Source organism: Symphalangus syndactylus, chromosome 5, assembly GCF_028878055.3.
Source record: "Symphalangus syndactylus isolate Jambi chromosome 5, NHGRI_mSymSyn1-v2.1_pri, whole genome shotgun sequence".
Taxonomy (NCBI): Eukaryota; Metazoa; Chordata; class Mammalia; order Primates; family Hylobatidae; genus Symphalangus; species Symphalangus syndactylus.
Window position 1 is genome coordinate 61,654,106 of NC_072427.2, and position 24,152 is coordinate 61,678,257.

General features: G+C 36.4%; 1 protein-coding gene across 5 annotated transcripts in view; it reads left to right on the top strand.

The window, feature by feature from the left end:
- CDIN1 (CDAN1 interacting nuclease 1) overlaps window positions 1–24,152 on the top strand; it is a 232,304-nt gene that overhangs the window by 113,992 nt on the left and 94,160 nt on the right. For 4 of the 5 annotated variants that reach the window (XM_055278631.2, XM_055278632.2, XM_055278630.2 and 1 more), the window contains 3 exons: window positions 3,919–3,986; window positions 15,644–15,709; window positions 16,276–16,381. In XM_055278631.2, coding sequence (XP_055134606.1) covers window positions 3,919–3,986; window positions 15,644–15,709; window positions 16,276–16,381 — 240 coding nt within the window. Of the gene's footprint in view, window positions 1–3,918; window positions 3,987–15,643; window positions 15,710–16,257; window positions 16,382–24,152 lie in introns of all 5 variants that reach the window. The other variant, XM_055278629.2, reaches the window with a different exon arrangement.

Sequence of the window (24,152 nt, forward strand, 5' to 3'; positions counted from 1 at the left end):
AGAAATTGTAGGAGTGCCAACCTCATGTTGTTACACTGATAAAGTTTAGCACATTCATATAACAACTAACACCATCTCAGAGTATCTGGGGTTGAATTACATGTTAATTTTAAAGCACATAAAATAGTTAAAAATCAATTTAAAGTTAAGGTTTTAAAAGCATAATGTCTTTTGAAGGATTGCATATTGATTTTAAATATAACTATCTAATTATGTATGCATGGACTAAAGTATGAAGTCAACTGGTTTGTAAATGCCAGGAGGCTATTTTTCAGTAATAGTTGAGATGCTTACGGGAAACTAGATTGCTGTATTGCTGGTGAAGAAAATGGCTTGTGAGGTTATTTACAAGTTTTGCCCATGGTCACTGCCATACATCAATAATAGGTATTATTATAGACAAAGTCTAAGTGTTTTTGCTTATAGAGCATTATAAATTCTGTCTGGAGTATTTTCCTTACATTTTTGCCATCATTCACTTTCCTTTTTTGGTTGTGTTGTTGCCAGTAGAATTTAATGTAGTACATGATTTCAATTGATAAAGATAATGACATATGTCTATAAATTACATTCACTGACTAGGTTATAATTTTTGCAGTTTCATTATGTCCGTTGCCAGTAAAACAACAGATTTTATAAGTTTTATTTTCTAGACTTTGCATTTTATATATGTTTATATCAAGCAAAGCATAATTAAGAAATATATCTTTCCAAAATTTCAAATTGGTGATTGCTTTTGTCATGCAAAATAAAACAGGCTGGGAAGTTTACAGAGAAACTGATGTTGTCTTTGCACTGAAGTAGTAGCAGTTTCATATAATGTATAAATGCACTTGCATAGATGTTTCCTAGACTGATCAGCAATAATTATTTTATTTCACACTGAATAAAAATTATTGTTTTTCCATGTGAGTAAATGTGCTGTTTGTTTTTCTGATAATTTAGTTATATTTACATTGCTTACTCTCAGTAAATTACATCATGTTGTGAGAAAGAAAGCACACATTCGGTAAATAAGATAGGTGCTAAACCTTCTTAGTGCATTATGAAAATGTTATGTTTGTGTAAGTAGAAAAAAGTAAATTGGTCATTTACTAGTAAGACATCACAGAAAGCACAGTTAGCAAAGAGTATATACATCATCATTGTGCTTTCTCTCTTTTTTTTGTTATCTACTGTATTTTTTCCTATGCAGCCATGCCCACCTACACCTTTCCCACCACAGCTTCTACTCACCAAGGAAAAAATGTGAGAAATCAGCCACCTCAGCTTTCCAAAGTGTGACTCCAGGACACAGCTATTAGACAAAAGCATAAACTGTGAAGGAAGGAAAGATAATGATGCAGGAAGCTTCAAATGCTGTGGGTTTCATTTCTGTACCATCAGAAACCTCAGTTTCATGATTCAACATTTTAGACGTAAATAATTTACAACAATAAAAATGAGAGCACATTTATGTGGAATAGAAGTAAATAATTTAGTTCTAAAATGTGGGATGCCCCTAGTAATGAGAGACCATTGAGAGTTATTCATCAAATGTCTTCAATGGACTCTGAAATTTGTGAAATTTTGTAATTTAAAAATGTGTTCCTTTATTTTGTTTCTCTTTAGAAATTTAAAAAGCACAGCCGTGTGCCTTGGAGGGCAAGGGACAACTGGAGGAAAAGACAATAATGATGACTTAGGGCATGTTTTGCTGGAACATAAATGGCCACATCTCTTGAATTCTAAGATTTAAACCGTATTCACCTGTATGTATTGGTAAAATGCAAGAAAATTCTCTAGGAATTTTTTTTTTTTTTTTTTACAAATAACATAGAAGTTTTATTTAAGTTGAACTCGTGCAGTGCATGATCAGAATCAGTTTCTCTGGTAAGCCAAGGAGTGATTTGACCAGGTTGATGTTATCAGTGAAAAGGACAATGAAGGTAATGATTCACATAATTATTACCAAATGCAAATGCTTTTGAGTCAGTTGAAATACTAGACTAGGATAACACTCCTTTTCAGACTTTGGGCAATCTCATCTGTTTGGAAAATACACAGCACTTCCATGTTCCACTCCTGATTTCATTATTTACCAGCCATGGGACCTTCAGCAAATTCCCCAGCCTCCCTGAACCTTACTTTCCTTAATTGTAAAAATGTGACTAAAAGGCTGGGTGCAGTGGCTCACACCTGTAATTTCAGCACTTTGGGAGGCTGGGATGGGCAGATCACTTGAAGTTAGGAGTTTGAGACCAGCGTGGCCTACATCCGTCTGTACTAAAAACACAAAAATTAGCTGGGCGTGGTGACAGGCACCTGTAATTCCAGCTACTCGGGAGTCTGAGACCGAAGAATTGCTTGAACCCAGGAGACAGAGGTTGCAGTGAGTTGACATTGTGCCACTACACTCCAGCCTGGGCAAGACCAAGAGACCATCTCAAAAAAAAAAAAGGCGGGGGACTAATAATACTATCTACTTGTGTGTCTATTGTAAGATGGTATCTCAAAGTATTTAGCACAAAGTCTTCATATATTATATTTAAGAAATATTAGCTATTATCAATTATTATTCCATAATTTTAATACTTTTTGAGAAGCTATATGGAGGTCATAAACATAGACTTGACAGAGATCTTGTTATTATCTTATTTGCCACTCATTAACTGCCCTGTGCAGCTTCCTTCTAGGCCTCGGTTTTCTCATCTATAAAATAAGGATTATAATTATGAGGATAAAATAACATACTAAAAGCACTTAACACAGTGCCTACCACATAGTAAGCACTGAAAAAATAGATATTCATATGTATATATATTTAGATGCATATACATGCATACACACACGAGAAAAAGACTCTTGAAACAGCCTCTGTACCCACACCCTAATCCACAACTCTTTACTAAGATGTCTTTCCTGCAGATTACATATATTCTTAACAATTTACTTATTTGGCTTGCCAGTTGCAAAAGTTCAGCAACAGTCGACTGGAAGTGAAACAAAGAAGTTTCTAAATGTTGGCCTGATGACAAATGTGAATTCACAGAAGATTTACAGAGCTCTCTAATATTAGGAATTCTTCTAGGGCAAAGGCTGCCTAGTATTCTTTACTGTACCTATTAAGTGCTTAATAAATGTATGCTAAATTGAATTGAGGGATTTTAATTTAAAAAATTGTTTTAGAATTTTTTTTTTTAAGAGCGGGAGCCTTGCTACCTTACCCAACTGGCCTCAAGTGATCCTTCCACCTCGGCCTCCAGTGGCTGGGGTTATAGGCACAAGCCATCTTGCCCAGCTGAATTGAAAGATTTTTAACACAGATTAAAGTACATTTAAAATGACTCTCCTTCTTTTCAAAATACAAGCACACATCCATTTACAAATCTTTGTTTGCCAAAATATATATAAAAATTATAGAAAAAGCTGGACACAGTGGCTCATGCCTGTAATCCCAGCATTTTGGGAGGCTGAGGTCGGAGAATCACTTGAGCCTAGGAGTTTGAAACCAGCCTGAGCAACATAGTGCGATCCCATTTCTAAAAAAAAAAAAAAAAAAAAAAAAAAAAAAAAAAAAAAAAATTACCCAGGCATGGTGGGTGGTACACCCCTGTAAGTCCCTGCTACTCGGGAGGCTGAGGTAGGAGGATTGCTTGACCCCAGGAGTTCAAGGTTATAGTGAGCTATGATTGTGCCACTGCTCTCCAGCCTGGGCAACACAGCAGGACCCTGTCTCTATTTAAAAAAAAAAAAAGTTTTAAAAAATTATAGAAAAATTCTATCAAATTATTTAAATGAGTGGATGTGTGTAGAGATTTCATTCCTCAAAGATGTGGACTGAGCGTGAAAATGGCTGCTCAAAGTATAGACCTGGTATTAGCATTTTCCTGCTGGTATAATTCTGCCTGTGTTACCCCCTTAACTGAAACTTCCCAGTGCCATTGGTCATGAGCATGAGGTCCTGCTGAGAGACTTGCTTCTAGAGAAAAACCTGTCCTTCCTAGGTAAGTATTATTCACATCTTCTCTAGCTTGTGTTGTCTCCATGAGTGCTTAAATATATATTTTGAAAATCTTCCACTAAAGGAAGAGTGAATGATGATTGATGCTGTGCATATTATCTTTCATTGATTTGAAACCTAGCAGGAACTCAGTTACCTAATCTCCTATATATACAGCACATGCACAAGCTTGCAATTAATATTTTATAGAATAAGTGGCTGAAAAAATGCTTTAATATCTGTTGCAGTATTACTTTTGGTGTTATGAGATATTAACCATAATCTAGGCCTTATGAGAAAAGGAAACAAAAGAAATATTGTCTATAAAATGTTTTATATATTAAAAAGAACAGTTAGAAAAATTCATGTTGGGTATATTTGTCTCATATATGGAACTGGGTAGTACTTTCACTTGAAAGCAAAATATTAAGCCTTTATTATTTTCATGCCAAACGTTCATTGACATCATGGATTTATTATGATTTTTAAAAAATCCCACATGTATTCACGTGTTTGTGTATTACAGATTATTTCTTTCAACATCTCTTAAGCATTAGAAATTAAGCCTCAAAAGACTATACATATAATAAGTGATCACAGAAATCATAAAGCACTCTACAATGAATGAATTTCTCTTCTCCACTTTAAATGTGGTAATTTGTAAAGGTTTCATACAAGTCATTTTATTATTATACAGATCTGTTTTATGTAGATATTGAAGAGTCTGCATAACGTTTATTTTAGGACATACACAAAAAATAGAACAACATTGGATTATGTAAGTTTTTTTCCAAAATGGGCAAAGAATTGGCCAAGAAAAACCAAATGCAGAGAAATGTCAAGTAAGGAAGAGATGTTTAATAAAGTCGTACAAAGAATCTATTCCAAATCTTAATGTTCAGTATTTTTATTAATAAACTGTAGAATAAAATTGAATGTATTATAAGATTGTTTTAATTTGAAGCTTGGAGGTATCATAAATATTCCCTAGTTAGCGTTAAAGTTGATAAATTAAGCAGGTGTTCTCAAGTCACTAAATTAAATTTCAGTATGTAGAAGCAGCAAGGTTTTTCATGTGGGGACAGTTGAATTGTTCAGCCTATGGAAAAATGGCAAGTTGGAAGAAATCACCTTTTAAAAGTCTAATCAAAAGGAAAATATGTAATAGTTCAGAACCAGTTGGAATGAGTGGCCTATGATGCACTATGAGATATGTTTTGGAACCAGGTAGTTCTGATAGTATTGTGAAATATCTGATCACCTTGATTACTCAGATAGGGGCCAATATGTCATGGCCAAGTCTATTTTTTGTTTTGTTTTGTTTTAAGCCACCAACTAAGCAGCATCATTGTCAGAGCTGCTTAGCACCACTCTCTGGGCACCATCAGCCTACGGACAGTCAGGCCTTCAGCCCCATTTTTTTGTTTTGCCTAACTTTTCTCTGCTTCCTCTTGAGAACTAGCCAATCCCAGCTGGGAAAAAAAGCAAAGATTGTAGATGTGGGCTAAACTTAGTCCTATTCCTCAACTTACTTGAAGTTGAATGTGTTAAATTAGATTCACCATGGCTGACAAAAGCAATGTAAAAATGTGGTCTGGGGGTCATCTCTACTTGCAAACAAGTACAGAAAGGGAACTTGAAATTGATGGGTCTCATCTGTTCCTCTGTGCTGTAGAATCTAGAGGTAATTATTTTATGGAAGCATACTCAAAGAGGATATTTAATTAATCTTTAAAAATAAATGAGATATAGGAAGTTTATGCAACCTGAGTCCTGTTTTAAAGCATTTCCTCATCAACATACAAAGAAGTTGTTAATTCTTTGTATTTTTAATGTAGCACTGAATTAACATATGTTTGTGGTTGAAAAATGAAAATTGAAAGCTTTGTTTTGGGGCTGTTGTCCTTTTACCTTATAAATACCCCTTCACAGAGATTAATTAGATTTAAAGTGTTGTGACAGGTAAATTTAGATAGATCATTTTAAAGCCAACTATGGAAAAAATACTGGTAAATAAACGGACCACTAATCTTATTCTTTCTTGTTTACATGTGTACACCTTGAATTTTGTTGCAGAGACATTGCAAACATGTTTAATTTATTTTGATCCTTTGCTAAGCTGAAGTAAAATCTCTCTCTCTCTCTCTCTCTCTGTTGGCTTCTAATTTGGACTACATTCGAAAGACAAATATTCTCATCTTTTAATATATTAACCCTTCTTAATTTAAGAATTATGACTTTCCCTAAAATATTTTACCCCATTCTAAATTTGCCACACATTGTGCTCTATATTTGTTTTATAAAATGCATATTTTATCTTTCCTCTTACCAATTGAAGGGAAAAATAAAAGTAAATCACTAATTCTTTCTTAAATTTCCTTGGTTCATAACTATATCCTGAGCAGTTGTTATGGCACAAGATCACAAGATCTAGCCAGGAACTATATTAAAGAAAAACAGTTTTCTTATCATTGGAGATTTGAATGTACTGATATGAGTTCATCCTATCTTTTAAACTTATCCAATTTGTACTTCCACACATAAGTATATTGTATTAAGACAGGTCAAAGTTGAATAAATGACTTTAGTTTCTCCAACTAGAAAATATTTTTCATGCTCATATTTCTTCATTTATTCCACAAATAAGTTACTAAGTTGGATACTGTTTTGGACACTAGATAAGTCAGATGAAGTGTCTGCTTTCATGGGGTTATGGTCCAGTAGGGAGACAAGCTACAAATGAACACAGATAATTTCTAGCAGTTTCTGAGAGTCCATGTAATTCTTCCCTTCATTATTTATTCATTCTTTTCAATTAACTTTTGTTGTGTTCTCTGCATGCCAGGAACTACACTAGTTAGTATGAAGTGATTGATTATCAGCACTCTGTGCTTCCAGTGCTCATAGTCAAGCACCGTATTGCATGTGTGATCCAATGAGAATGCAGTTTTCTCTCTGATCCAGTGAGAATCCAGTGAGAATGCATCTCACTTAGTAGGTGCTCACGTGATTGCCTTGATAATGAAAATAAAAACTCAAGGCTGTTAGGCTACTTTCAATAAACCTTTCAAAGAGAGGTACAAATTATACTCAATATCAATCACTATCCTCTATGCATGAAGAAAATGCTGCTGCCTCATGAGCTGCTTTTTCCTGAAATAATGATGGAATTTTACTTATTCATTTGTTCTTTCTCACCGGGACCTTCCTGCCACAGTGTATTTCTAGGATGGCCAGTTGAGCTCATAAGGTTGGCTCTGTTGCCAGTAGCTAACTACTCTCAAGTCTGCTGTGGGCAGACACCATTAAGAATTTTAAAGAACTAAACTTTTTTTTTTTTAAGTTGATGCAAACATGGAGCCTTCTGGGAAAATTGAAGATAAGTTTCAGTTCATGTCAGCAGTTCTTTCCAAGGATGATTAATTTAGAATTAACATTTGTTGGCTGTATCTCAGTACTTTGGGAGGCTGAGGCAGGAGGATCACATGAGGCCAGGATTCAAGACCAGCCTGGGCAACATAGGCAGATCTTGTCTCTACACAAAATTTTTTAAAATTTTGTGGTGGTAGGCACTTGTAGTACCAGCTACTTGGGAGGCCAAAGTGGGAGGATCACTTAAGCCTAGGAGTTCAAGATTATAGTGAACTGTGGTCATTCCACTGCACTCCAGCTTGGGTGACAGAGTGAGACCCTGTCTCTAACTAAAATAGATAGATAGGTAGGTAGGTCGATAGATAGATAGATAGATAGATAGATAGATAGATAGATAGATAGATAGATAGATAGATATGAGCATTTAAAGTCGCAAAAGGTGTGACAAACTTGCTGCCTACTCCTAGGCTTAGCTGCACAAAAAACTCCTCAACTTTAAATTGAACCATAAACATTGTGATCATCCCATTACCTCTGCTAAGGGTTCACTCTATGCCATATTGACAAAATAGAAAATGTATTTTATCTACTGGTAGAGATGTGTTAACTAGTATCTCTCAAGTGATTAATGAGACCATATTTTGCTGTTTTTTTTTTTTTTTTTTTTTTTTTTTTTAGCAGCTTTGGACAAAAAGACAGGAAAGGAAAAGAAAATAGTGACAATGCAAAGACAACAAGACAGTTTGTCCTGTTGGCAAAAATATGAAAGAGCTCATACCAAAGACTGAGATAAACCATCCATCTTTTATGGGTTGGCATATCTCCAGGTTGGAGGGACTTCCATCAGTGACTGCCACGGCCACTGTCTGGTGCAAATTCTTGTTAAGTTTGGCCTAATAAGGATGGTTCTGGAGATATTTTATTCTTTCCAGTGAATGTTTCCCTGTTAGTAGATGCTAACAATTATTTTGAGTGACACCTGGGAGGCATTTGCTGTGCCCCTGCCTCACCCTCGCCCCCATGTTTGGACAAACCAGCAAATTTTACAGGGGTGCCTGTGTAGCATTCATGTATTACTCTGTGGGACTCTGAGAGAGTATAATCTGTAAAGCCAAAAAGGCTTAGTGAAGGATGTCTCTTGCCGTAAGAAATTAGGATCTTTGTTTCTAAGAGTTCATCTGCCCCTGCTGCTTTATTCCTCACCTGAAGCAATAATAATCTGCTGGGGAGGTGATTATGATGTGACAGACAGGGGATTATTACTTCAGGCGAAGGATAGGCAGCAGGAGCAGATGAGATTTAGAATACCAAGATTGTGTGTACACGCAGATGTCGGCAGCAGAGAGTAAGAGACCAGAAATGAAACATACGATTATGTAGGCTGAAGGGAACGGAGATGGTTGGGTATTTCATAAGGAATCCACCATTTAAATTCTTGTCTATCAGAAGGTTAAAAATATGATGCCGTTTTTAGAGTAACAGGAACATGAAATTGAGGGTGGGAGGTAGGGGATTTGGGCTCTGTTCTCCCCTTTCTGAAGAGATTGTCATGGTGAGAGACTTTCTTACTTACTCCCCTTATTGAATGTGCTTGTGCACGCTTCTCCCTGGGACGGAGAAAAGGACCATAAACACATATGCTGCTGGAAGATGAAATGCTCTCTGGATGTTTGTTTTCTTATTGGCTGACTTTGAGATTCAGCTCCCTGGAACTTTGAAGAAAGGTTGTCGTGACCACTTACGATGGTGTGCTCCCTGCTCCTGCCCCTCCCTCACCACTGCTCTTGGTAGTTAGCTCATGTCCACGGGTCATCTGCTTTTGGGTCACTAATGATTTATTGGAACTATTTTGGTTGTAAGTGGCAGAAATCCAATCAAACTAGATTATATACACAAAAAAGGAGAATTTATTGGCTTAAATATACACCGGGAAAGTCCAGAGGAGAGATTTGCTTCTGCTGTGTCTCTTAATAGAATCCAGAAGGCAAAACAATATCATTAATATCTTTTGTCCTTTTTGGGTTCTGCTCTTTTCTGTGTTGGCTTCATTCTTAGCTCACAAGGTCACAAAGATGATTGCTGGTGATTGCCAGTTTGTTTAATCCTTAGAGTTTATAATCCCAGAGCAAAGTTAGTGATTCTCTTTCGCTACATAACAAATCTCAGAAAGGGCCAGGTGCAGTGGCTCATACCTGTAATCCCAGCACTCTGGGAGGCTGAGGTGGGAGGATTGCTTGAGCCCAGGAGTTTGAGACCAGACTGGGCAACATAGCAAGACTCCCCGCCACCCCCCAACCCCCACTCTACAAAAAATAAAAAACAGCCAGGTGTGGTGGTGCACGCCTGTTGTCCCAGCTACTGGGGAGGCTGAGATGGGAGAATTGCTTGAGCCTGGGAGGTCAAGGCTGCAGTGAGCCATGATGGCATCTCAGCACTCCAGCCTGGGCAATAGAGTGAGACCCTGTCTCAAATATATATATATATATATATATATATATATATATATCAGAAAGGGATCTGATCAGCTAGTCTGTGTCCCGCCCTATGGCGGGGTGATGTGGGGTCACGTTACTGCCCACTCATGAGAATCACATTGTGAGAGTAGGGTAGCAATGCCTGGTAGGATGACATACAGGACAGCAAAATAAAAAATCTCCCTCTCCCTGCAGAAAATTAACTACAGGCTAGGGTTTTGCTCACCATAACCAAAGGCACTGGGGGTCAAACACGTTACTGTGATTGCTGAATTGAATCCTTTGGTCCTGTGCATGTGTGCACTGGCTCACACTCACCCATGTGCACATCTGTCCATGTAGGAGATCCTTTTTATGTCTCAGAACTGCTAGTATGCCTCTCTCCATTGAGATTGGTTCAGCGACACTTGGAGCTGGCCCAGCAAGAGGTTCTAACATCAGTGACTACAGCTAAAAAGAACCAGGGCAGACAATGGCTAGCATTCAACCTTTCCTCCGAATCTTGGAATTGGAAAGGGCTCTAGTGACTGTCCACTCCACTTGTTTTGATTAAACAAATTGTCCTTTGGCTTTGCATCACAGCTACTACCCTCCCTACAGCCTGTCCTGTATCTTTTTATTCTACTATGTTGATTTGTCCGTTCATCTACAACGAAAAGGATTTAGCATGATCTGGTATAAAATATAGAAGAATTTTACTTTATTTGCTCATATTCGTGTCCTCTGCCTCTCCACAGCTACCAGTTTACTACCTAGCCTCTCCACACTGTCCCAGCTTCTTGACCTGTCCTTTTTTTCTATCTTTAAGGCACTTCAATTTTCACTAGTATTATCCCCTAAAGACATAAGCAAAGGACAAGGTCAGAGCAGTCAGTTGTATTCCTTATTAGTAGCTTTGATAAGAGGCTTTGGGGGAAGAGGTTGAAACTAACGGCTATAATGAAGTTTTGGGTTCTGTAAAGATTTCATTTATCGGTGCTATTTGTCTGCCCATTAAATGCATGTCTGTTCTGTATGCCTTTGCACACAGTTTGCATAACATATAATATTTATTACTGAAACCTTGCAAACTTCTTAAATTGTATAGAAAAGGCTGTGAAACTTACTTTTAGAGAACATAAAAATATAGAAAACAAAGGTCATAACTCCAAATAGTGAGTGATACAGTTTTGAAAAAAAAAAAAAAACCAGAATAAAACAAAATTAGTTACTAGAGTAGAAAAGATATAGTTTTAATATGTGTTGATACGTGTCTTTTTGCCCTCCCCCAATTTAGTAAAGATGCACTAGGTGTTAATAATATTCTTCTTATCATACAGTGTATTTTAATCTAGCATTTTAGAAAACTTTTTACAAGTTCATAGATAAAAGGCCTGTCAGAATGTGACTTTTCATTTTCAGATGTTGTGAACTGGAATTCTGCGTGATTTTTATGGAAATGACTATACTTTTAAAATGTAAAACTTTTAATAAAACAAAACAGATTTAAAGCCCTCAAGCCTTTTCTTGGTAGTCCTCATGTCCCCCTGTGATTCTTAAGTATACGTTAACTAGTTTCAGATGTGTTTTGTTCGCTGACTCAAAATCAGCCCTTTATTTTAAGAAAAGAAATTGTGTAATTAGAACTTAATTGCTTTGGATATTTTGGGCATTTGGAGAAGAGGGTAATTCAAAGGCCAGAGAAATTAAACTTTCAGAATGTTCTTTATGCGCGTGTAATTTCTTTTTTAAAAATGCCCTCTAAAGACAGGCCTAATAATTTAAAAATGAATGAAGACCTGGGTTGTTTTTAAAAATTAACATCATCTTTGGATGTGGTTTTATTGATTTATTTAAGATAAATTGGAGAGAGGACCATTGAAGTGCTAGAAAACAAGATACTATCTAGTTCATCTCCTTTTCAGGCAGGTGTTGTCTAAATAGCTCACAGATGGCAGTCTTCCTCTTACATTTCAAGATCTTCCAAGATGAAAATAAATTTTTTCCCACTTTAAAAATATTACATTTGATCAAATTTAAATATTTGCATAATTAAGAATGGTATATGGTCTGCTGGGACCAACTGCAACTTGGTTGACATGGGCACTTATCCTGTATCTGCAGTGATTTGAGAGGTCTAGGTCTTGTTTGGTCATTTAACTTCTCTAGGCCAGTTATATTGTGTATAAATTGGAATGTTGGACTAGTAATCTCTACAATTTTGCTAGTTCAGAAAAGTTTCTGAGGCACCCATTATCTAAAAATCTATGTTTTGTGAATCTGAAGGTTAACAGGTCTGCTTTTAAGTGATAATATTCCTATATTAATTTTGATAATGAACACTTGAACTATGACATTAATGAACTTAATGGTTATGAAATGTATTGGATTTTTAAATATATACCTTAAACCAGAAGACCCTTACTTTGTATCTACTGTAGTCGCTGAATAAGACACATATGCAGGATTTGAAGATTGGTTTCATATTGATTCCCAACCATTTGGGGAAGTCATGCTAAAAGTACTATTTCATATTATTGCCATTACCTTTTTTTCATTCTAACTAGTATTATTTTTACTTTGTTCTTAATCTTTATCATTTTTTTCTTGAAGAAAACATCTTATATTACTGTTGAAGAAACAGTGAAACTTGAAGAAACAGTTTATATTACTTAAACATCTGGTTTCCACTTAGAAAATTCAAAGAATCATAAGTAACTACTTGGCTCAAACATATGCAGTTTTATAAGAGCCTGTATGAAATGTGTGATTCTCAAGGAAAACATAAATTGTAAAACTGACTATAAAAGAGATAAATAATATATCAACAGATCAGTAGCCAAAGAACAAAGAGTTGCCCACCCAACAATGGCACCAGGCACAGATTGGGTTTTGTGGGGGAATTCTACTAAAATATTAAGGAGTGGATAGGTCCAGTGTTACTTAAAATACTTGAGGCCAGGCATGGTGGCTCATACCTGTAATCCCACCACTTTGGGAGGCCGAGGCAGGCAGATAATTTGAGGTCAGGGGTTTAAGACCAGCTTGGCCAACATGGGGAAACCTTGTCTCTACTAAAAATACAAAAATTAGCCAGGCATAGTGGCATGCACCTGTAATCCCAGCTACTTGGAAGGCTGAGGCAGAAGAATCACTTGAGCCCAGGATACGAAGGTTGCAGTGAGCCAAGATCGCGCCACTGCACTCTGACATGGGCGACAGAGGAAGACTTCATCTCAAAAAAAAAAAAAAAAAAAACTTGACATCAAAGAAAAATTTTCCCATCAGCATTAAGGAAAGAGATGCTGTCTTTTTTACACAATTGAGATGAACGTCAGATGAACATGTAGAACAGACAGTTGGGACCAAGGATGAAAGATAACAGTGAGAGTTATCCAATAAAACCTTGAACTTTGAGCCTAGTTGGTGCCTTTGTGCCTTGTTGATAATTAGGGAATTAAATTAAGAAAGGAAATTATTGTCAGTCCAGATAGGCTTTGTAAAGACATAGATACTGTTAAACATGCACTTGTATTTTACTCATTCATCTTTTGGGGGCATTAACTGTCCTGGGGCCTAGAACAGGTGAACAAGGCCACCTATTTCGAAATGCTGATTCCTACCCTGGTACCATCATTTCGTCTGAACTTTGCCAAGTTGTTACCTCGTCCTTTCTTAGATCTAGGATGAAGGAAGCAAGCCAAAGGTTGAAACAGAGGAGATAGGGCAGTGAGAGTTTAGTAAATAAAGGAAGAAGATACCCAATACATAGCATTATACATGTTTGGCATAACCTCTTTACTATAAAAACTAGAAGTCTAATATCACCAATGGTGACAAAGACTTCCAGAGGCTATCCTTTGGCTACAATTATTATTGAATCAGCTTCATGTTGACAGAGAAAGAGCGAGAGGGAGGGAGAAAGAGAGAAAGGGGTGTGTGTATGTGAGAGAGAGTAAGAGAGAGAGCGAGCCAGTTGTAGTTTGTTGAAGTTCACCACAAAAAGATGGGAAGGATCCCCAGCCACACTTGATGTTTTGTGTTTAAGTTTTGAGGTTTGGGATTGTTAATTTTCGTATTAAGTCAGCCATGCAGTTTAAATTGTAGATATTATGTTAGTAATTTTGGTGCAGTGAACAGGAGTGCAGCATCTGTCTTTTAAAGGGATTTTTATGTGTGCATTTGGATTGCTTGGTGACCTTTGAAATTTTGTTTTGCACTGTTATCAGAAATGTAATCATTTTTCTTTCTGAAACAGATTTTAATGTCTGAAAAGGTTGATGAAGCTAGGATAGTTTTAATGAAATATTAATCTATCTTTTTTAATGTCACCATTGCTTTTAAAACTGTTTATCAGCTACTGGAAACATCAGCTTAAGGCACTGGACTTGATTTTAATTAAATATTCTCATTGTGGTCAGAGTATAGTTACAGAACAGAAACTTGTCCAATCTTGTTTATCTACAGCTCACTTTCCAAATTCTCTTGTTTTTAAAGTCATATGATTTCAATCTGTATTTCTTTATCTCAATAGTTAACTTGAGAGTTTTTATATTTCAAGGAGGGGAGATTGTTCTGAATACTGGCACCAATCCTTCAAAATCTAGACAGCTTAAGGATATTGACTTTTAACAAAATTTAGCTTAAATGTCTACTTTAAATATGTATCTTGTCATTAAAAGGTTATTTACATTTAAAATGCTGACCTTTCAAGATGTGCACAAGAGTGTTCTAAAACAGAGTTTCTGAACATTGGCCATGAAACCACTGTCTTGGGCTGACAAATGGATTGGAAATAAGCTACCCAACACTGGGAATGGGCCATTAATTTTAATCAAAGGTGATGCAGGAAGGCGAATGGGATGCATGACAATGTCAACAGCCCAGTAGGTGTTAAGAGACCACACAGCCTTCCTTGTTACTTGGTCGGGCCATTAGTTGAGGTTGGGTGAAGACAGAAAGCCATGTCTGGAATTGAATGACCAGGTCGCTCCAAAATCTAATGGAGAACTCTCCATTTCAGAAATCACATTGTAATGCCATTAGAAGTCAAGGACAGCATTTAGAAAATATTGGTGGATTTTTTTTTTTTTTTTTTTTTAACAATTACCTTTTTCCCAACTTTGTCAAGCTTCCTGTTTTCCTGCCTTCTTTCCTTCTGAATAGATCATTGATATTTACAGGGGACCAAGAAATCGAACAGACTTAGGAAAAGAAATCTTACAGCCTGTTTGCTTTTCAGAATTACATATTGTTATAAAACTCAGGTAAATGCCAGAAACAATAGCATGCCAAAGGAATTAAGCAGGATAACTAATTCTTTCTGGCGATCTCATAGTCTTTGTCTCTTTTCTTGTGTGTGGGAATAGTTTCACTAATTGAAACTGAACTTTCGTAATTGCTTTATTGAAAGCATTTTTTCATAATTGTAAAGGCCACTGTGCTTGCTTGCCCCTTTACTATAAATTTTCAATACTGGCTGATAACATTTGTAATTTTCACAGCGGTGAAAGCCTTTATTTTAAATCAGTAAGTATATTACCTTATTTTGAGTACTTTCAATTACAAAAAAGGTAGTATATGACAACTTGAACTTGTGATGTTTGCAATAACGAAAAAATGCAGAAAAAATAATGCAAGAAGCATATCTGAAGCATATTTACGCTTCAGGGTTGTTCAGAAAGTTCATTATTTCTGACACAGCACTGCATGCATAAGAAAGATATGTATGACTACAGTAGTAATTTTTATACATATTTAAGAAATAAAAACAAATATATTCCTATCTTGTTAATTGAATAGTGTTTTAAGTAAATAGTGTTTGTTCTTCCTGTAGATGAAGATCAGCTCCGTGCAAAGGGTTATGACAAAACACCAGACTTCATTTTACAAGTACCAGTTGGTAAGTTCTTTAACTCTGTTATGCATTTGTTTTTAGAGAAAAGGGATGTATTTTTAAATTTTTTATGTTAATATTAGCTTTATAATATTATGAATGGGTGGATAATTGGAAAATATTACTTTTAAACGGCAGAAAAGAATAGGTTCAGAAGAAATCTGTCTTAAAATCTTTTGCATATATTGAGAAATAAACATGTTTTCTAAAGATATTTTGGTTGTCATTTTCAACTTATTTCTCTAAATTTCAAATTCCTTAAACATAGATCTTTTGAAAAGCTAGACTCATTTTGGTCTGCTTGACATGTCACTTGTCGAGTTATACAGGCAGTCTGAGAACTAGGAAAGGGAGTTTTGAAGAATATAATGAAAATCAAAGGGATATGATTGTCACATAAATGTTCTTTGTAATGAACACATACAGTGTGTTGTTTTGTAATTACATTTATAGATGATGGTAAGGGCTAAGCCTGTGCTCATTAATGTGAAGCATAGAGAGGCTTGTACAGAGTTTAGAATTTTCAATCTTCCCTTCCCTTCTCCTTATATTAGTAATGCTTTGTTCCTTAGCTGTAGAAGGGCACATAATTCACTGGATTGAAAGCAAAGCCTCATTTGGTGATGAATGTAGCCACCACGCCTACCTGCATGACCAGTTCTGGAGCTACTGGAATAGGTAAGGTCTCATTATTTTTCTTTTAAGATAAACGATACTCAGCTGAAATCTCATTAGAAAAAAATATTTTGTTTAGCTGGTAAAAATGCTAGTAGCCTTTGTTTCTAGTAAATACAGAGTTTTGATTAATGTATTCATTTCAGATAATTTAAACTTCTCTGCTTTCAGAATGTTGCTTCATTTTTTAAAACTAAAAATCTCTGCGTAAGGTCAAAATTAGTACATATTCCATTTTTCATTCATTTTACAATAATATTGGTGTCACTTAAAATACAGATAATAAGATGTGGTGTATATTACAGTATTGACACTGAACTTTTATCCTTTTGATGTGAAATTTATGCTTACTGTCCGACCTTAAAATAATTTATCCTCAGCTCTCTGAGGAAAGTATCCAAATGATATGAAAGATGGAAATGATATACCTTCCAAGAATATAGTTTACCTACCAACTCATATTATGTCATGTTCCCGAAGACATGGAAATCTCAGCATTAAGAAAGGAGTGGGAGGGTCTTATTTTACTGATTACCTACCACATGCCCGGGAAGTTACTTTTATCCCCATTTTACAGATAACTAAGCTGATACTCAGAGAATATGATGTGCTGTAGAGCTAGTTATGATGGGTCTGCATTTATCTCTCACTCCCAAATCTGTGTGATTTCCAGCACAACCCTATTGTCATTTACTATGCAACCTTCCAAACTTTGGCCTTTTCTATTACTGCAGTCCCAAGTGTTCACACTACACGTTTTTTCCGCCTTAGAACAGGAATGCCAGCCAACAGTAAGAATACAATAATAAAATGACATTGATTCAGATCCTTAAGGAATGAGACAGTAGCATCTGTGGGTAATAGCCTTGTCCTAGGGTAAAAACAGTGACCAGCTACAGAATTTGGCATTACATTGTTGCTCAGCTTTACAAAAGGCCAGTGGACCTCGCCTGTGGCAGCTGTGCTAAACTAAGCCCACTTTTTGCCATGGTAACAATGATCATGACAAAATGCTGAATGTAATAGCTTTCTTGATTTTCTTGTGTAATTGTGCGTGGCATCCGAGCTTTACTTTACAGGGATGGAGGAGGAAAGTGCAAAATGTTTTAGAAATCAATGCTGTTTCAGCGTTTCCTGTGTTTTATTCAGCCATTATTCAAATTAGCAGTAATGTGGCAAATTGAATTTTAGATTTTTAGCAATTTTATGAGTTTGAAATAGTAAAGAAAGCATCATTATTGGTAGTATAGGGAAAGCAATGACAAGAAAATCAAATTGCATAAGTTTAGGTTGCTAAAGTATTTTTTAAAAAACTGATAAGCTCAATCAGCAGGGAGGTAGACTGTTTCCCCAGCTTTGGTACCGGTCATATCTTTTCTAAGGAACAATTACAAACTAAATCCCAAATACTAGAGCTTACTTCAAAATTCCAAATTATTATCTTTCTTCTAAAACAACTCAATTATTTATTGAGTACCTACTGTGTACCTAACATTCACCATTTAGAGGGTGATTAAATAATCTAGTCACCTGGATGATAGATTTAGGAATTATTGACATGCCTGGAGGATGTCTGTGTGATAGATAATTTAATACAATTTCCTTTGGATTTTATATCACTTTGTTGCATTCTACTTTTACCCTTCTGGTGATGTTTTACTTAGACTACTATTGATTTATATTCCCTGAGCACACTGTTTGAATATATACTGGCTAAGTGAGCATAATTCATTTAGGGCATGATGTGTGATACGGGAATGCTAGCCTTGGTTTTGAATGGTCCAGATCATTTAAGGAGTAAATGTCACAAAAGTCACTGATGTTACCAAATGTCTGCAGAGAGGCCAAGAAATGCAGGTTCAAAAAGGAACATTTAGTGCCCAGGTTTGAAATGGAACTTTGGGGTATTTACTTATATATAAAATTTGTAACATATGATAATGATACAAGCTTACCGGTGATGGAGTATTTTGACAGAAGGAGAACTTACCCCATTTGTGAATGTATGGGATCCTCCTCTTCTCGTATTTTGCCTCAACACAACTCATGTATATTAGCAATTGCTAAAGTTCTTCAGCATATAACTTTAGCAGGTTCTGAAGTTCTTCAGAATTGGAAGAAATTCTCTCCCACCTGTAGGTAGCCTTTCAAGGAGGCTATTGGTTAGAAATTGGGCTTTTTGCTTTATTCATGTGATAAGCCTCTAGTTTGTATAAAAACTAATATTACCTAATTGTCCCACTATTTTCAGATTAAAGATTGGATTTTACAATAAGACTGTTCAATTACTATTTATAGACTAATGCTTTTTTTTTTTTTTTTTTTTTTTGAGGTGGAGTCTCACTCTGTCATCCAGGGTGGAGTACAGTGGTGCAATATCAGCTCACTGAAACCTCTGCCTCCCAGGTTCAAGTGATTCTCCTGCCTCAGCCTCCCAAGTAGCTGGGATTACAGGTGCCTGCCACCACTCCCGACTAATTTTTGTATTTTTAGTAGAGAGGGGATTTTACCATGTTGGTCAGTCTGATCTCGAACTCCTGACCTCATGGTCCACTTTCCTTGGTCTCCCAAAGTGCTGGGATCACAGGCGAGAGCCACTGCGCCTGGCCTAGACTAATGCTTTTGTATAAATCCATTTCCCACACAAATAACTACAGAGCCACCAATTTTTAGATTAACATTTCTATAAGAGTTTTCTTTTATAGTAAATTGATATTCTTACTCAGCTTAACTAACCTTGAAAACATTTAAATTTTACAATGTAGTCATCTTCCCCAAAATCAGTGCTATTGAGTAAAGAACATAAGCAGCCATTCCTACAAGCACATCCCCATCCCAAGTCCCAGTTATGAACCTTGGTTAAACAACTACTCAAAACTCTGTAGTCTCTACTTCTACAGAGTTAAAGGAGATAAAGAATGCCTCTGGGAAACATTTGGACCATAAATATAGCCCCAAATTATATAAGGCTACCAGAAAATACATTTCCTTATGAAATCAACACACACAAAGTCTTCTAGTCGTGTTTCTCTATCAAAAGGTGAGTTCTTTGACAATTTGGCATCTATTGCTAAGTATACTTTTATACTGAGATGATGACTTGTAAAGAAAGAAACCAATTCTACCAGTCTAAGGTCAGATTACATATATGGTCTCTAATGTGTGACCTTTCAAAGAGGCAGGGATAGACACATTGTCCTTACTTTTGGTGGTTTGAGATAAAGTGGGTCAGTTTGAATGAAAATATTGAGTGACATTAAATGACAGAGAAAGAGCCATATGCTGTAAAGCACATGAACAGTGACCAACAACCACTGATCAAGAACATGGAAATTGCAACTGCAAGTTCAGCCCCTCCGTTTGCCATTCCAGTCACATCCTGGCACGTTCTCGTTAGAGACATCTCTTTAAAACCAAAGTGCACTTTGTTGATATACCTCTCTGCTTCTCTCAAAGAAAATCTAAGCTTCTTGGCTGGAACAAATGAGGCAAAATTTGGTTTTTCAATTTAGTGATCCTTGAAGTAATGGGAGGAATATTGGGTTTGAATCCAGAGTATGCCACTTTCTGGTCCCATGACTGGGAGAAACTTACTGTGTTTTCTCCTTAATGAAATGGGCTGAATAAAACCTTTTTTGCCCTATTACTCTGAAGATCAGTTATTTAATATATGCAAAGCACTTTCACAGTGCCTGGCAGTCAAAAAAAATATTAGTTCCCCTCTGCCTGTTTTTCTGTATACCACTGATGAAGTTTAGAAGTATTCCGATTAGACATTTTTAATTGCCTTCTTTGCCACATAAACTACTCAGCTAATTTCAGCACTCAGCTTGGCTGACATCTCTTTGAGAAACCTTCCTGCATCCTAGGATTGGGTTTGATGTGCCTCCTGTGTTTTGCTAATGATTTCATAACATCTATCAAACATTGTCATTGCTTGTTTACTTGTCAACCTCCTCCAATTAATATTGAGTTCCATCTTATCTACTGGTTTTATCCATCTTTGGTTGTCCAGGATCTGGCATATAGTAGGTAATAGTAGATATTTATTGATTGTATTTACCGATGTCTGACAGACAATAATGTTTTGAATCGGCCATTGAGGAATTTGTCAGGCATTGTGACATTAAGCCATAGTACAATCAAATTTTTTTCTTTGAGAATTCAACTCGAAGGATAGTGAGGAAAATGCCTAATTTTTCTGGAAAACTTTTATGCACTTTTCAAATGTATAGGCTTTTGCAGTCCTATTTCATGAAATAGAGCATAAATGTATTTAACATAAAGATTTTTAAAAACAGAAAATAACTGAGAACTAAATGACAAATGCACTTTATAAAGGTTTTTAGATAAATATGTATAATCTTATGTTGGTTGGTTGTTTTCCCAAAGCTTCAGACAGTTCTCTCATTTGAAATTTGACATAGAATACCATGAAAATTCGAAGCAGAGGATAAACTCTAGTTTCTTTAAGGGATGCCTGAAACTGGGCCTGGAGCAAGAGTACAAATGGAGCCTTATATACTATGTGTCTAAATATGTAAAGTTACATATTAAGTTAACAGACCTTAAATAAAATATATTCTATTCTACACGAAGAGCTGAAAGTTTAGATTTGCGTAGATTCCTTGGATTTCCAGGCTATGTGTGTCAGTGCAGGGAGAGGTGGTCCCACTGCACAGCCTGCCTTCCTTTTCTTCCCACCCTCAGCTCCATCCTACACCTGGAAAGGTGTCAAGCACACGCCCAGCCTGCATATCCAAGCTCCATGTATATTCCCATAAACCACTGCTCTCAGGCCAGAGTTGCACATTCTGGTTGTCTACCCTCTTATCAGGCGAATGAACCTAAGAGAAAGGGCCCTCCAGGCCCTGGGAGTGGTCTCGGGGCTATAAGATCAGGAAGTTCTGAGGTCACTGATACCTGGAATGTGGCCTAGAAACTGGTTGAGGGAACAGGTATCAGATGGGGATGTTCCCTTGGCCCCATAAACTTCTTACTTCATGGATTCAGATATAACTAGACAGGGTCCAGAGCAGAGTTACCTAAAGCTTGGGTGCAGGACATGGACCTCTCTTGATTGGCTCTAAAGGACAGTATTAAAGGAAGCAAGTGCATAGATCTTTCAAAGCCATTTCTTGTTCTGGTGTTAGGATAGGAGAGGAGATGAGCACCAGAGGAAATATGGTCTTGATCACATTTATGTACCACGGAAACGATGAAGAGCTGAGTTCTATCTGTCAGATTTTTGAACCTTTGGCTCCAGAGAGTCTACTCTCCTGAAGGCAATGCTAAGCTAATACCTTCTGCCACAGAATTGATTTGACTTTAGTTCATACCTCTAAGTATTTTTTAAAGATCAGTTATTTACTCAATGGTCTGGCAATTGCTTTCTCTGGTTTGTGATAGCTTGAGAGGAGAGGCATTTAGAATGGGAATGCCAACCAGTTAGAGTTAAGGAAGATATTTTTCAGAGCATGGCCGAAGTTTTTCCTGTATTAAGATACTTTCAGGAACCCTGCAATTAGCCAAATCACAGATTTCCAGTTATTTTGGTCTTGTTAAAAACAAGGCTGATGACATCTGTCTTAAGTTGGAGTATGTGCCTTAGCAATAGAAGCTCTTGCAAAAACCTTTAATTACAGCAGCCTCAGAAGCAGCACTGCTGCCGTGTACTATCAAGTAGCAACAACAAGTGACAGATTGACTAATAATTAGCAGATGCTCTGGAGAGGGCTTCGATAAAGGTAAAATATAATTTGCTTTTTCCATCTCTTAAAATTGAGTTGGTTGTGAGATATTGATGTCCCATTGTTCCAGACAGATACTTGACACTGTTGCCTGCTGGAGTAACCTCAAAATATTTTATCAGGATGAGGGAATTGTTTTCTGTGTATAGAGTACTTTGAGAAAAATGACTTCTCATAATGGTTATAATGGTTAAGTATCATTTTTTCAGCATGTGGAATGTGAATAACAAGACTTTTCTAAGTGAGGAATTCATATTTTCTGCCATCATTCATTGATTTTTACAAAACTGAGCAAAGAATAGAAATGTTATCTTAGGCCTTTACAGTGATATTCATAATAAGGAGACAATTGTTGAGAAACTAAAATGACTTAAAGAAAACAGATCTATAAAGGAATGTCAATGAATTATAGTTTCTCTGGCTAGAAAGACATCTAAATGATTACTCTTTTCAAGCATATGTAAGATTTTTACAAGAGGGGTATATTGACCAGTTTCACAAATCCAGGGGACCAGAGAATTGTTGAGAGGATGACTTCCTGTTGACACCCACTATGACAAAGTTAATCTGAGTCATGTATAGCTCAGAAATCTTACACCAAACCAAACCAACAAGCAAAGGATTGAGTGGCCATTCTAGGAATGGAAACACACCATTATGATCATCCAGAGAGGGTAAGGGAAAAATAAATGAGAGTTTACCAATATCGGGAGCACAGTTATTGTCAAGAACCCAAGAATACAGAGTCTATTTCTGAGGCTCATTCTAGAATAATGGAGATCAGGTCAAAATTGATACTAAAGTCTTGGTATCTAGCTTAATGGTTCTCAAAGTTTACTGTGTGTTAAAATCACATGGGGGTTGTTTTTAAAATATTGATGTTGGCTTTACCCTGTTTTAATTGGTGTGCAGTGCAGCCTGGACTCTGGGATTTTTGTTGTTGTTGTTCTGTTTGAAAACTATGATGAGTTTAGTCTGTATCTAACATTGAAGTCAGACTCTTCTTTACCTAGCCTCAACTTGCTAGCTAGCCCTAGCATTTCCTAGCTTATCTGCTTCCAAACAGAGTCTTCATGAAATAGTTGCTTTATGAAGAAATAAAGGTCCAGGTCAGCAAACATTTACAGGCACTGTGTTAGTCGGGACTCAGCCCCTGCCTTTGAGGGGTGAACAGTGAGAACTGAGCAGTAAACTGCAGAGGCAGCACCTGAACCCAAGTCTCTTTGTGAACTCCACACCTATGCTCTTTCTACTCCACTGGCAGCTTCATGTCTGTCATGGTGGTAAAGACGTTGGAAGAGGCTACTTTGTCAGTTAATGGGCTTGCTAAGCTAAAACTAAAACCCTCTCCAGCATACAAGTTTTAGATATTCACCTTCATGTGGTTGGAGAAAATGGACCATTTGTTCTCTGCTCTTCAAGAGCCTATATTCTGTATTTTAAAAAACAACTTTATTGAGGTATAACTGACACAGAATAAACTCATATTTAAAGAGTACAATTTAATGTTTTGTATAAACCTATAAAATTATCACCATAATAGAGATAGTGAGCATACCTGCCACCCCTAGGTTTCCTGATGCCCCTTTATAATCCACCTTCCTAATCCCTTCAATTCTCCCTGCACCCCTGTAACCACTGATCTGCTTTCTGTGACTGTTGATTAGTTTGCTTCTTCTACTATTTTATGTAAATAGAACTATGCAGCATGTACTCTTTTTTGTCTAGCCTTTTTTTGCTCAGCATAATTATTTCAGGATAATGTATGTTGAATGTATCAATAGTCCATGTTTTTATTGCTGAGAGGCATTAAGTTGCATGGCTGTTCCACTGTTTATTTATCCATTCACCTGTTGATGGACATTGGGCTTATTTTTAGTTCTGGCTATTACTAATAAAGCTGATCTGAACAGTTTTGTAAAATATTAACATGATTTCATTACTCTTGAGTAAAGATGTAATGTAATCATTTCATACCTGGGAATGAAATGATTGGGACATACAGTGGGAATATTTTTACCTTT